At 40.2% G+C, this 16,052-nt stretch overlaps 1 protein-coding gene across 1 annotated transcript; it reads right to left on the bottom strand.

Annotated features, from left to right (window-relative positions):
* Positions 1-1,840: 1,840 nt before the first annotated feature.
* LOC112563795 (retinol dehydrogenase 2-like) lies at positions 1,841-15,008 on the bottom strand. Its single transcript, XM_025238128.1, has 6 exons — positions 14,992-15,008; positions 7,546-7,708; positions 6,592-6,756; positions 4,776-5,034; positions 4,429-4,592; positions 1,841-2,290 (listed from the first exon to the last, which is right to left on the bottom strand). The coding sequence occupies exons 1-6, from the start codon at positions 14,992-14,994 to the stop codon at positions 2,091-2,093; spliced, it is 954 nt and encodes a 317-aa protein (XP_025093913.1). The 5' UTR covers positions 14,995-15,008; the 3' UTR covers positions 1,841-2,090.
* Positions 15,009-16,052: the final 1,044 nt, after the last annotated feature.

The raw sequence follows: 16,052 nt of genomic DNA, 5'->3' as shown, positions 1-16,052 counted from the left end.
CCTAGTCGTCTACTAGGTTTTTGATCTTTGCCACTGGGAGCTTATTTCTCTATTTTCCCCTCGAATACTCCTCCCCCTACCCACTATCGAGCTGCTGTTGAAGGTGATGTCAACTCGACGCCATGACGCGAACGATGGGATGCCAGCAGTTCTTTCCGTCCCTCCGCTCGAGAGCAGTTGTCTAGCTGCCGGTGACAAATATACCAGTGTCGCAGGTGACGAGAGAAGCCAGCAGGCGGAAGTAACCATGTTTTTATTCTTCAGACCTCAGAGCCTTAAGATAAAGACGTTAGTAGACCGTTTATTGAAGCAAATGCACATGCAGATGAGAGGAATGATCATTATTTTGGAACCATTTACCCAGTTGCACACATTGGACAGGGATAAGACCAAACTAAGTAAATATATTCAGTAAATTTATCAATTTGTTTTGTAAAAATATAGACTAAGCGTTGTCTGTAACTGTCTGCGAACTCATCTTGAGCTTGACGAACACTCTTAAATGATGTTTGTGGTAGAGGGGACCTACCCGCGATAGAGATCGAGTCCTCCTGTCGACCTGCAATAGAATTTAGTCCTGTCTACTTGTCACATTTGCACGTGATGATTTTCACAGTTGATCGCTTATATAGTATCTTCACCAGAAGCCTTGTAATCTTTCAAGAACTCAGCGTGCTTTCTTCAGATTGGTGTGAATGGTTGTTACGTAAAAAAACCCCCAGCATTTAGTATTTGTATAAGGTGTTAATACATCTGGAAATGTATTGTGCGTACAGCATCTCACATGACAGATGATTTGTACACTGTATCTTTACCAACATTTTTTCCATCATCCATGTTGGGTAATGCGGTCGGATGTCATTTTGAAAGAATGCGGCAAACTTGAGAATGATTCTTGGTTTCTGTCGTGTTATATCCTGGCTCTGTGAGGTATGTTGACACGTTGTCTGTATTATTCTCACTACAAGTGATCAAAGAAATCTGTTGGTTTTAAATATCAGCTAATATCTTGGATTGCGGTTTTTTTTCAGCAGGAAAATCTTTTTGTCATTTCTGAGCTCAAAGACATCTTGCCTTTTTACACAAATAAATGTCAGGAACTCATTGCTGGGCATAGTACTAACAGAATATGAATAGATACTAACAATATCATTTCAAAATTTTATCGGACTTTTTGAACATTGATAGCAAGTTTGATTTTTGTTTGCAGTCAATATCGATGACTTGATGAGTGGGTTGGACTTTGTTCACTGGATGGTGGTATTTTGCATGTATCCTCATTTTGTGTGTGTATGTTAGGAGATTTGTGGTGCACTCGTCCCACTCCCTCAAATGGCAGCCGGCATTGTGATGTAAAGCAGTCATTAAGGGGCTCCACCACATTAATTTGGAAAAAGAGCGATCTTCCTGTGTTAGCTAGTTCGCTGGACCTAGCCCATGAATTTGTAATACTGGACTGCAGGGAGACGCTTTTCTTCTAGTTAACTACTAAAATGAGGTAAGTATGTGCAAGCTTCCGGTTTACTCACATTTATTTGTTGCTTTAGACTTTCCTTTCGCATTAAACTTGCATAGCTTTTTTTCTGTAGAACCATTCCCCATCTTTTTTTCACTCATTGTTAAGAAAATCACTTCACATCGTACAGTTGCCAGTAATTCACATAACTGAAATATCGCTGAGACACTTCTCGCTTTCAGCGGCAGTTATAAAAGATGGCGACTCCCAATAGGATGGAAAAGCATAGACTTCAAATAGATAACATGTACACATACGTGTAAATATTGAAAATAATGTAAATGAAAGTAATAAATAGAAAACACAGAATGAGGAAAAGAGACATTTTGAAAAGCAAATGTTTTAATTTATTTCATTTCGTAGATTTGTGTTAATCGTCTAAACCTCAAAATAAAACTTCAACATCAAATATGATAGCACGTATGCTTATTAATAAATTATTCTACTTATGCGTAACATTTAATTAAAGATTTAAGTATCTTGATGTGTGAGGGAAAAGGTTTAATCATATGTATGTTTCTAGCATTACTGTTTGATGTCAAAGTAGACTAGGTCTTTGCTATTAGTGTGCAGATCACTCTCCTAATTTGAGGAGAATCCAGTCGGTGAGGGGCGTAGGCAAGTTCCACAGCAGGCGGTAGAACAGACGCACGTCACTGCCCACCAGCTGCCTTGTCGGCGGGAACCGTGACGTCAGAGCCAAGACGTAGGCGTCCACCACCAGGTGCAGCTTCCGTGAAGCCATGGCAGAGGCTCTGGTGATCATCTTGCTAACTAACGAAAATTAAATAGAGAGAGGAGAGACAATCATACAGAACATTGTTTTGTTATGCTCTTGTCTACTAGCTCAGCATAGAACTTCTACCGCCATCTTGTGGAATACTATGAAAGGCAAGAAATAACGGAAACACACATCTCTTCACCACATCTCTTATTCAACTTTTATTTCTGGACTGCTGGCAGACAAACTTTTACAGTTAACTACTAAAACGAGGCATGTTTGTACAAAGCTTCCAGATCGGTCTCTTTCTTTGTTTATTTTCGCTGCCATGACATAACTAGAAATAGAGCTATGGTGTTGGTGCACGAGTCCGGCGGACGTGTTGGTAAGCAGACTGACAGAAGGTGGAATGGTTTAACTGTAGGGATGAGTTAGCGGTTGGAATGGCCTTATGCCGAGGAAAGGGTAGTCGACATTTGGAGGTACTAGACCGTCGGTTGGACGTAAGGCTAGGAAGATGTGCCATCGCTTTTCTCCCCTGGAAGCAGTAGCCTGTGAAGCAATGACAGCTTACGTCACGACGGATATTGCGAAGAGTAAGGCCGGAATCAGAGAAGGGGAAAGCAGCGGTCAGAATACACCCGTTAAATTTAAGTCCGCAGTACACCTACAGCAGGACAACAGTGCTGCTTGTTATTGCCACCCGCGGGACATAGGTAGTGAATAAGAAGCCAGTCGGGATGGCGCTGCAGTCGCAGACCGCGTTACAAGTGAGGAGGGGGAGAGAAGGGGGTGTAGTGTGGGCAGGAATCAATCAAAGTGACCACCTGTGTGTTAGCTACGTAGTGATTGGATGTAGCTAGGTAGCGCAATGGTCGGAGTATGCTTGACTATGAGTATGAGAGAGGATGATCCTCGCAGATGACGATTTATCATTGTGATCGCGAAGAATCGTTGTCTTGACACTGGGCTCTCGAGGAGGAACGTTGTAACAGAGGTATATTCAAGGCTGTTCATATTCTCCTCTGTGGGAATCGTGACAGCTCCAGCACAACTCACTCAATAGGTGCGTAAGACCCACAGAGTTTACAACATTTCATCACCAGTAGATGTTTGGTCTCAGACAGCAGAGGCTGAGGCTGGTAGATAAGCGTTTGTCCTTGTTAGGCGCTGCTAATCTCGAGACAGCAGTCCGGCCTAAAGGACGAGACAGACACGTGGTGACACATGGCGGTGCCAGAGTCTCTGCGCTTGTGAAGTGACACCAATGGATTCTCGGATGTCAGCAACATCGGAGGGCCCTCCACGTGGCAAGAGACTTTGTGTGACGAGATAAGAGGCAAGTGTGTTTTACATGAGTGTAGTCACTGTAGTGTGATGTATGTAGTAGGCTAATTAGTGACTCACGATATCTGGACTAGGCATAGAGGAATAACGGGACGCTTGAAGAAGGGTGATATTTGAGATTGCTATTTTGTAAATTGTTTCAAATATTATTGATTATGAGTAACCTTTTTTTTTTTTATCAAACTAAGTTGCCTAAGCTGTTTATTGGAGAGGTACGCTGAGAGCTCTGAGTCAATTAAAGTATAATTAGCAATTTAGTGTGTGTGCGCGTACGGTAACTGTCGGCGAGAGTTGGTAGAGGTGTCGAGAGTGTGATCAGCCCGAGGCAACGGCAATCGCATCCTCTAACAATCTTCGAGTGCTCATTCCCGGGAGTTCACGACAACCGTCGAGACTAACAGCAGACAACTTCGCAAGACGCTAAGAGTTGGTCTCCGCAGTCAGACAGCAGTCCACCTACACACGTCCATGGTTACACGGGTGGATGTGTTTACGAGCTAGTCAGTTAGTCCCGTGGCTAGTAATTAGAAGTGTTCTTCGCTGGTTCTCATCCTACTTTTTTAGTTAACCAAATTTTAACCAACAACTTAGCATAGCACAGTAAATGCATACACCAGAAAATAATAATACAAACATTCAACTATTGCTTTTATATCGCATATTTACTTATCTTGTTTACTATATGATATACTTACAATAATGATTGTTAGATCAGATTATTAATATTAAACTCATCAAATATAACCGTGTTAAATTAAACCGTCATTATGAGGCTAAAAACTTAATAGTCAATTGTTTAATATAAGAAACAGTAAAAATATATCAAAAAGATAACTGAGCTCACATGCTTCCACTGTCGACTCTGGGTAATGTTGTCTAATGTCAGCGGGTGTGGCATCGTAGGACATCTTAAATGACTTGAATAGAGTATCCTGTCTCAACAAATCTGTTTTGAAGCCTCCAGGTTCTATGATGCACACCTGTACACCCTGTCTGTACACTTCTCTCCTGCAAAAATAATCAACAGAATCATGATAGCTATGACGGTTCTAGGACTTTCTACGATCAGATATACTTTGTCAGTGACAGGATTACATTAAATGTGGAAACACTTTTTCAAGAATGACATGGTTTACTATTAGCATATCTCAAGGGCTTAAAATTATTAAATAAATATGAGTATAGCCGTACCGAAGACAGTCGGAGAAAGCCTCCACGCCATATTTAGACATGCAGTAAGGAGAGGGGCCAACGGCGATTCTTCCCGACATGCTCGCAGTGTTCACAACACGTCCTCGCGCGCGACGCACGAGCGGCAGGAAAGTCCGAGTGACGTCAATCAGGCCCAACAGGTTGACCGCCAGACATGTCTGATACCCATCACGTGACAACCACTCGCTGGGACAGACAGGACCGACGATGGCCGCATTGTTCACAACACCCCACAGACCTTCCAACAGCGCAAAAGTCCAAGTGTTCACATTAGTGTTAGTGTTCACTCGTCACTCTATGCGTTTGTGCGAAGTGCGGTCAAAACACACATGGTCGTCCATAGAAGCAAGAATGTCTGTCACATGACTAAGACTACGACTTCACACCCAGGACATTCGCTGAGCTTCGTCTAAAGCTGCCCGACGCTCTTACACCCTTTGTGTAAATGAACAAATATATAAGGGAGAAAACACAGTAATCTTTAGATCTGTTCCTTTTCTGATTGCTTCCCTTTAGAGACTGAAACAATCAACCAATCGGCTATTTTCTCATCTTTAAAAGAAAAACGTGAAGGTTCGTTAACTTGAGCGCCATATTGACATTCGCTGCTGCTACGCAAGTTGACGTGGATTTGTACTCAAACAACAGAAAATTAAAAGAAAAGAGTAAGTAATCTTAAATTCTAAGGTATATTCTAATAAAATATGATCTTGCTTGGTACTTTATGTTTATTTATATTTTTCGTAATTTCTGACTTTTGAACGATTTTGAAATCTCTGCCCCATACAGTTACTATCTTTGATGTGAGCTTACCAAGGAAATCAGAATCTATAATTCTTAAAATTAACACCACGCAAATGTTTTTAAAATGCTCTTTTAAACGGTGTATCACATATAGTTGCATTTTTTGTAGGTTAACAGAGATAATTTAAAAAAACAAACCGGGGATAATTTGTTTCGCAGCCACTCAGTGCTCCGCAGTGACAGCGTAGTGGGTAAAGAGGAAGTGTTGTTTACTACAATATCAAAAATGTTAATGACGAAAACAATTATTATTTTTTTGGCATTAAAGAATGTTTGTGTTGTTTTAGCATTTCAATTTTTGGCCAATATAGTAGTTTTCGAAATATTTGTGTACACTTTTTGTCACATCCGCCTGACTGGTCACTGCTTATTGCGATTTATGTTTGAAACAACTTTTATCTATTGATGAATTAGTTTTTAACTCATGTAGATGTGTTTTGTTGAGGCTTGTTTAGACAATTCTTAGCAAATTTGATAGCGTTTTTGTTACAGAAAGATTCATACAATACATTTCCTTATGTTTGATTTTTACGATGTATTATTTATTGGTAAGGAAAATATTGTTGAGTTCAGTTATCTGATGAAAAAAATCTTTAGAAAATTCGGATTTTGATATTTCTGGGGTATTTTCCATTAAAGTGAACAAGATGATGATGTGATGATTAAAATACTGAGACTGTATCGCTTTACGACTTCCAATGTGACAGACAGACGGCTTTAAACAGAGGCAGCCAGGGTCAACTCATTACTTTCAGATCAGTACAAGTTTGAACACGAGCGCAAAGAGACAAACTGCGAGCAACAGAAATCTGAGGTATGGCTAGCAATTAAACACTTAAACGTCATATCAGTCATAAAAAGTCAAAAAACAGTAGCATGCATATTTTCGTGGTGACCAGCACACACAAGAAAGTTTATGTGTGGCATGATGTCATCATTACCATAATTAGCACCTCAGAGTGGATAATTGATTGTATAATTATTATCTGACCTTGACCCTCCGGCAGTCTGGCGGCCACAAAGTCTCTGGCGGCGCTGATACTCTTCTCGTCTGAGATGTCAAGCACCAACGTGGTGACGCGAGAAGAACTCTCTGCCTGCAGTTTCTCCGCCCCTTGTGACGTCAGACAGGCGGCAAACACTCGGAACCCTAACACTGCGAGCAACAGGAGAAATACATGAGTGTCCTCAATGGTGGTGATAGAGACTTGTATAGACATGGATGACGATAATGATGATGACATCATGATGATTGCTGCTACTAATAGGAATGGAATTAGCAAAGTGCAGCTGCCTGTGTGGATACACTGCACATGAAAGACAACAAGCCAACAATCAACAATACGACAAACAGTGTCAGTAAATGACGATACTATTGCAAGCCTTGCATGGAGACAAACATATACAGTGATGTACATTGTAAACAACACATTAAACATAATATGGAGATTACATATATTTTTATGTACGTTGTAAGCAATCGAACAAACTCACAGCTGGAATCTAAATTACAAATCGTTTATAACAACTGTACATGTCCGATTAGTGGTTGTTCTTTGATGAACCTCCATATTACTGTATACACGTGGCCTTATCTCTTCAGAAGTCACTACGTTTTCAAATGCGTTTTAACACGAAAAGTTCTTAAAACGATATTGCTTTCGCACATTCTTAAATTAAATTAATTGTTATATTACGTAATGATCATTTGTTGGAGTATGCTCAGTGTCTTCCCTTGCTTTGCCTCTTACAGTCGTTTCCTAATCAGGCGATTGTGTATACCCGAACCGGTTTTACGAAGATCAGCTCAAAGAAGTTGTTTTCTTTATTCGCAAGTTTACAAAACTAAGATGTTTCTTCCACGATCACGAGTCAAAGAATGAAATACAAACAGTAATTTCTATAATCGATCGAATATTTGCTAGTCAACAAATGGTATACAAACCGTCGAGCCGTTTAGCAAGCAGATTGCCGAAACCTGTGTCACAACCTGTCACGAGTACGTGCTTTTTGTGGTAGTCACCGATACGTATACGTGACCTCAGCCACGTCACCAGCTGGTAAATTAACACTACAGCAAGAAACAGACCTGCGACGAAGCAGCAATTCTGAAAATAAACAAATACAACGACCTGCATTTCACGAGTAGTTTTCACATTGCTAGATAACAACAAACAGATCGGTGAGCTATCTTTTGTGTTTCGTTACATATGATGACTGTTTAAATATATTTGGGCCTGTTTATTCTTTTCTTTCTTTGCATGTCCTCCTGAGCCGCAAGCGTTTTGCAAGGCAGTCTTCCACCATTGACACTAGACAAAGGACTGTAATCTTTCCAATGGAAACAGATTTCTTGTGTCACGGTCACACTCTCAGTACAGGTCACATAGAAGCACTTTACGCATTGCTGCATTCCATACATCGCAAACAAAGATCAAGTAAGAATGATTCAGGTGCACTTTTCTATATTTTTAATGAGATTAATTAATACCTTACAAGTAAAATGGAAAAAGGGGGAGGGTGTGGTGTGTCATCTGCCAGATGGCGTATGTTGAGAGAAGTGTGGTGCACTCGTCACACTCCGTCAAATGACAGTTGGCATTGACATATTCTTTCACCAGCTACTATTAATACATCTCTCATTGCAGGTTTCCACCTTCTGTCTAAAGTTGATTTATCTGTTGGATTGCGTGTTTATCTCAACTTAGTCTTCGCATAAGCTCGACGACATCAATCTATTGCTGTACCTTCTTATTGTTTGCTGACAATGTCTGTCTACCTTTTATCTACAACTTTATTACGGTCTTCGTTTGTCATCTAACTGACCAACGGGTACTTGAAGCATATGTGAAAGATTTCCTTTACAATACTTAAACAAGACTTTACACTTACGCAGACAATACACACTCTCAACTGCAGCTAACCTTTGGTGCACCTCGCTAATGCGACAAGTGAAATCTCTGACAGCAATCGCTTAAATATGAACACTGAAGTGTTTGTCCAACTCACCATTTTCGTCAGCTTGATTGTTCAGCCTCGATTTTGATGTGCAAGCAGCAAAGCCACCGACAAAGTGAAAGGTGAATCACGTGTCTATGTGTGCAGCAGGTCCGCGCTACTGTCGCCCGTCGCACGCGCGATGTCTGGTGCTCAATGGCCGTCCTCTGATCCACTCATTGGTGTAGGGCCAACGTTTATTGCCACTTTCAATGGTCATGTTCTCTATGGTGTGACATTCGGGGTCTAATGTAAAGACTTTTTCTTAACTACCAGTCGCATCTGATCACTAGAGTGTCATAAACCTGCTTCATATTTTTCATATAAATGTTTGTTTAATGTTAACGAAATGTAAAGTTAAGCGGATGACAAGCGGTTTGTGTAGGAGGACATTTTCTTCACTACCAGTCGCATCTGATCACTAGAGTGTCACAAATTTGTTTCGTAAAGTTCATGCAAATATTTGCTGAATCTGAATGAAATGTAAAGTTAAGCGGATGACAAGCGGTTTGTGTAGGAGAACGAGGGTTTGAGCTCCTCACGACGACCACCCTTTTGATGATGTAACATTGTCATTGAGGGGCTTTACTAGATTGATTGGTAAAAAGAAAATAGAGTGATTTTTACTGGGAGTAGGTTTCATTTAGTTGAACGAGAAGAATAGCCTGACTGTTTTCTCTAGTGCTGTGTTGTTCAAGTCCAAAGCAAGTCTGATAAATCATGTACATTACTCGTGTTGAGGTGTTTCTTCTATACTGTTATCTTCCTGTGTTAGCTAGTGCTGTTGTATTTGAAATTTTTGAGTCTTATGTGTGATCGAAATTCGCGGAACATGTTTGAACAAAGAATTGTTATACACATCTCCGGACAAAGTCCATCCACTGGCGTTTGTAGCCATTATCTTTAGCAACTAACTTCTAAGTGTCAAACAGAACATTCAGCAACAACACTTTGTGTCCTGGTCTGCTTTCTTGAGGATTGCATCTTTCTTCTTTTAATTTAGCTCACATAGAAGGCGCTTTTTTTTAGAAATACTACCTTTTGTGTTTTCTCGACATATTTTAATAATGACCAGGAATAAAAAGCATTAAAAGAATATTTCTCGTTCCTTTTAGTCATAAAATACATCCGGAAAATGTTTTTTTTTAAAAATACTGTACGTTCTATTTCCACTGATGTTTGCTGAGCGCTCGTCATGCTTTTCAAATCTGTTTGCGACTCGTCTCTCTAATGCTCATTTAGTCCTTTGACAGGGTGGACCACTTAAAAGTAGCACGACTCCTGCAACATCTGTCCGCGTTCTTTCTAGCTCTAAGGAGTTTTGTCCCATTGCTGGAGCTGATCGAGAGATTTAAGTAAACAGTTTATTGCTTAAGACTTTCCCATTCGCATTAAAATTGCGTAGTTTTTTTCTGTAGAACCACTTCAGAACCAATTTTTTACACTCATTATTAAGAAAATTACTTCACAGCAAACAGTTGCCAGTAATTCACATAACTGAAATGTCGCTGAGACACTTCTCGCTTTCAGCAGCACTTATAAAAGATGGAGAATCCCAATAGGATGGAAAAGCATAGACTTCAAATGGATCACCTATACACATGTCACCACGTGTAAATATTGATAATAATGTAAGTGAAAGTAATAAATAGAAAATACGGATTCAGGAAAAGAGACATTTTGAAAAGCAAATATTTTGATTTATTTTCTTTCGAAGTTTTGTTCGAGACATATATATTTTCATCAAGTGAGCCTTAAAATCTTCGACAACAAATAGGATAGCACGTATGCTTGTTAATAAATTATTCTACGTATGTGAAACATTTAATAAGAGATTTAAGTATCTTGATATGTGAGGGAAAGTTTAATCATATGTATGTTTGTAGCATTACTGTTTGAAGTCAAAGTAGACTAGGTCTTTGCTATTAGTGTGCAGCTGACTCTCCTAATTTGACGAGAATCCAGTCGGTGAGGGGCGTAGGCAAGTTCCACAGCAGGCGGTAGAACAGACGCACGTCACTGCCCACCAGCTGCCTTGTCGGCGGGAACCGTGACGTCAGAGCCAAGACGTAGGCGTCCACCACCAGGTGCAGCTTCGGCGAACTAATGGCAGAGGCTCTGGTGATCTTCTTGTCAACTAACGAACATTAAACAGAGAGAAAAGAGTCACTCGTACAGAACATTGTTTTGTTATGCTCTTGTCGACTAGCTCATCATAGAACTTCTACCGCCATCTTGTGGAATACTATGAATGACAAGAAATAACGGTTACACCACAACATTGTATTACTGGACTGCTGCCAGACAATTTTTTTCCAGTCAACTACTAAAACGAGATAATGGTGTATAAATCTCTCTGTTTATTCACATTTCAGATTAACTACTACAACGAGGCATGAGACTACAAAGCTTCCGGTTTAGTAACATTCATTGCTTATGCTCACCGAGACAAACAGAGGAAAACTTCGCAAGAGGTTAAGCGTTGGACTTGGCAGACAGACCACAATCCGCCTATACACGTCCATATTTACACGGGTGGATGTAGGTACGAGCTAGTCAGTCGGTCGCGTGGCTAGTCATTAGAAGTGACATTCGCTGGTTCTAATCCTATTCCTTCAGTTAACAAAATTGTAATCAAACCCTAGCACCTTGCTTGATACATTTACCACTAAATAATAACGTAGACATTAAACTTCTCCTTATATATCGCATTTGCACTTATTTTGTTTAATATGATATTCGTCAAATAATGATTATTAACTCAGATTATTAATATTAAACTCATCAAATATAACCGTGTTCATTTAAACCTTTATTATAAGACTAAAAACTTAATAGTCAATAGTTTAACATAAGAAAAAGTAAAAATATCTCAAAAAGAAAAATCAACTCACCTGCTTCCACTGTCGACTCTGGGTAATGTTGTCTGATGTCAGCGGGTGTGGCATCGTAGGACATCTTAAATGACTTGAATAGACTATCCTGTCTGAACATATCTGTTTTGAAGGCTCCAGGTTCTATGATGCACACCAGTACACCCTGTCTGTACACTTCTCTCCTGCAAAAATAAACCATCGAAGCATGATAGCTATAATGGTTCTAGGACTCTACGACCAGATATACTTTGTCAGTGACAGTGTTAGATTAAATGTGGAAACAATTCTTCAAGAATAACATGGTTTACTATTAGCATATTTCAAGGGTTTAAAATTATTAAATAAATATGTTTGAAGAAAAACAAGAATGGGAATGGTTTGTCGTCATCATCACACACTCTCTCTGCCGCCTGTCAGACTATCTGTGAGTATAGCCGTACCGAAGACAGTCGGAGAAAGCCTCCACGCCATAATAAGACACGCAGTTAGGTGAGTGGGCAACGGCGATTCTTCCCAACAAGCTCGAGATGTTCACAACACGTCCTCGCGCGCGACGCACGAGCGGCAGGAAAGTCCGAGTGACGTCAATCAGGCCCAACAGGTTGACCGCCAGACATGTCTGATACCCATCATGTGACACCCACTCGCTTGGACCGGCAGGACCTAAGATGCCCGCATTGTTCACAACACCCCACAGACCTTCCAACAGCGCAAAAGTCCAAGTGTTCACATTAGTGTTAGTGTTCACTCGTCACTCTATGCGTTTGTGCGAAGTGCAGTCAAAACACACGTGGTCGTCCATAGAAGCAAGAATGTCTGTCACATGACTAAGACTACGTCTTCACACCCTTAATGACAGCGCAGTGTGTAAATAGAAAGTGTTGTTTACTACAAACAATATCAAAACGTTGATAATGATGAAGACAATGTTTTTTGTTTGTATTACGGAATGCAAAATGTTTGTGTTGTTTTAGTATTTTAAGTTTCGGCCAATAAAGTAGTTTTTGAAATATTTGTGTACACTTTTTGTCATTCGCCTAACTGGTCACTGCTTATTGCAATATATGTTTCAAACAACTTTTATCTGTTGATGAATTAGTTCATAACTCATGTAGATGTGTTGTGTTAAGGATTGCTTAGACAATTCTTAGCAAATTTTATAGCGTTTCTGTTAAAAAAAGATTGATACAATACATTTCTTTAGGTTAGATTTTACTATGTATTATTCATTGGTGAGAAAAATATTGTTGAGTTCAGTTTTTAACTAAAACAAAAAGAAAATCTTTAGAAAATTTGGATTCTGATATTTTTGAGCTATTATCTATTAAGGTGAACAAGATGATGGTGTGATGATTAAAATACTGAGACAGTATTGCTTTACGACTTCCAATGTGACAGACAGACGGCTTTAAACAGTCAGCCAGGGTCAACTCATTACTTATTACTTTCAGATCAGTACAAGTTTGAACACGAGCGCAAAGAGACAAACTGCGAGCAACAGAAATCTGAGGTATAGCTAGCAATTAAACACTTCGTCATGTCAGGCGTAAACAGTCAAAGAAAATAGCATATTCTCGTGGTGTCCAGCACACAAGTCAGTTAATGTGTAACACGATGTCATCATTACCATAATTAGCACCTCAGAGTGGATAATTTATTGTATAATTGTTATCTGACCTTGACCCTCCTGCAGTCTGGCGGCCACAAAGTCTCTGGCGGCGCTGATACTCTTCTCGTCTGTGACGTCAAGCACCAACGTGGTGACGCGAGAAGAAGTCTCTGCCTGCAGTTTCTCCGCCGCTTGTGACGTCAGACAGGTGGCGAACACTCGGAACCCTAACACTGCGAGCAACAGGATAAATACATGAGTGTCCTCAATGGTGGTGATAGAGACTTGTATAGACATGGATGACGATAATGATGATGACATCATGATGATTGCTGCTACTAATAGGAATGGAATTGGCAAAGTGCAGCTGCCTGTGTGGAAACACTGCACATGAAAGACAATAAGCCAACAATCATCAGTACGAAAAACAGTATCAGCAAATGGATCAGTGTCTTGTCTAGCTTTGCTTTGCCTCTTACAGTCGTTTCCTAATCAGGCGATTGTGTATACCCGAACCGGTTTTACGAAGATCAGCTCAAAGTAGTGGTTTTCTTTATTCGCATTTTCACGAATTAGATTAGAATGTACTACTACAGTTCAATCACGAGTCAAAGAATGAAATAAAACAGCATTTCTATAATTGATCGAACATTGCTAGTATTAGTGTTGATTGTTTACTATCCTGCCAGCGTCTTACTGCGTGTTGTATACCTAGTCACAAGAGTCAAATAATGATGTTCAGACCGTGAGGCATTGTCACTGGCAGTATTTAGGACACAAATAATGATAAATATATCAATTCTCGGGCTGTCTCGCTGTGAAGTCAACAAATGGCATACAAACCGTCGAGCCGTTTAGCAAGCAGATTGCCGAAACCTGTGTCACAACCTGTCACGAGTACGTGCTTTTTGTGGTAGTCGCCGACACGTATGCGTGACCTCAGCCACGTCACCAGCTGGTAAATTAACACTACAGCAACAAACAGACCTGCGACGAAGCAGCAATTCTGAAAAAAAAACCCAAATAGGACGACCTGCATTTAACGAGTAGTTTTCACATTGTTAGATAACAACAAACAAAGATGGTGAGCTATATTTTGTGTTTCGTTAGGTATGATGAGCGTTTAGAGATATTTGTGTCTGTTTGGTCCTAATTTGTTCTTCTCTGTCTTGTTCTCCGCAGCTGCCACCGTTTTGCAAGGCAGTCCTCCACCATTGACACTAGACAAAGGACTGTTATCTTTCAAATGGAAACAGATTTCTTGTGTCACGGTCACACTCTCAGTACATGTCACATAGAAGCACTTTACGCATTGCTGCATTCCATACATCGCAAACAAAGATCAAGTCAGAATGATTCAGGTGCACTTTTCTATATTTTTAGTGAGATTAATACCTTACAAGTAAAATGGAAAAGGGGTAGGGTGTGGTGTGTCATCTGCCAGATGGCGTATGTTGAGAGAAGTGTGGTGCACTCGTCCCACTCCGTCAAATGGCAGTTGGCATTGACGTATTCTTTCACCAGCTACTGTTAATATATCTCTCATTGCATGTTACCACCTTCTGTCTAAGGTTGATTTATCTGTTGGATTACGTGCTTATCTGAACTTATTCCTCGCATAAGCGCAACATCAATCTATTGCTGTACCTTCTTATTGTTTGCTGACAATGTCTGTCTACCATTTATCTACAACTTTATTACTGTCTTCATTTGTCAGCTACCTAACCAATGGGTACTACAGGCATGTGTGAAAGATTTTCTTTACAATACCTAAACAAGACTTTACACTTACGCAGACAATACACACTCTCAACTGCAGCTAACCTTTGGTGCACCTCGCTAATGCGACAAGTGAAATCTCTGACAGCAATCGCTTAACTAAGAACACTGAAGTGTTTGTCCAACTCACCATTGTCGGCAGCTTGAATGTTCAACCTCGATTTTGATGTGCAAGCAGCAAAGCCACCGATAGAGTTAAAGTTAATCACGTGTCTATGTGTGCAGCAGGTCCGCGCTACTGTCGCCCGTCGCACGCGCGATGTCTGGTACTCAATGGCCGTCCTCTGATCCACGCATGCGTCTAGGGCCAAAGTTCATTGCCGCTTTCAAGGGACATGTTCTCTATGGGGCCACATTCGGGGTCTAATGTAAAGACGTCTTCTTAACTACCAGTCACATCTCATCACTAGAGTTTCACAAATTTGCTTCGTACATTTCATGCAAATTTTTGCTGAATGTGAATGAAATGTAAAGTTGAGCGGATGACAAGCGGTTTGTGTAGGAGAGCCAGGGTGTGACCATCTCACGACGACCACCCTTTTGGTCATGAAACAGACACACTAGATTAATTGGTAAACGAAAATAAAGTGATTTTTGCAGGAACTAGGTTTCATTTACTTGAACGGGAAGAATAGCCTGACTGTTTTCTCTAGTGCTGTGTAAGTCCAAAGCAAGTCTGATAAATCATGTACATTACTCGTGTTGAGGTGTTCCTTCTAAACTGTTATCTTCCTGTGTTAGCTAGTGCTGTTGTATTTGAAATTTTTGAGTCTTGTGTGTGAACGAAATTCGCGGAACAAGTTTGAACTAAGAACTCTTATACATATCTCCCGACAAAGTCAATCCATTGGCGTTTGTAGCCATTATCTTTAGCAAGTAACTTCTTCTGAGTGTCAAACAAAACATTCAGTAACAACACATTGTGTCCTGGTCTGCTTTCTTGAGGATTGCATCTTTCTTCTTTTAATTTAGCTCACATAGAATGCGCTTTTTTTTTGGAAATACTACCCTTCGTGTTTTCTCGACATTTTTTAATAATGACCAGGAATAAAAAGAATTAAAAGAATATTTCTCGTGCCTTTTCGTCATATAATACGTCCGGAATATGTTTTTTTTAAAAAAAACTTTCTGCTCTATTTCCATTGCTTTTTGCTGAGCGCTCGTGATACCTTTCAAATCTGTTTGCTTCTC

Source organism: Pomacea canaliculata, linkage group LG5, assembly GCF_003073045.1.
Source record: "Pomacea canaliculata isolate SZHN2017 linkage group LG5, ASM307304v1, whole genome shotgun sequence".
Lineage (NCBI taxonomy): Eukaryota > Metazoa > Mollusca > Gastropoda > Architaenioglossa > Ampullariidae > Pomacea > Pomacea canaliculata.
The sequence above is the reverse complement of the archived record's forward strand: the minus strand, read 5'-3'. Positions and strand labels throughout refer to the sequence as shown.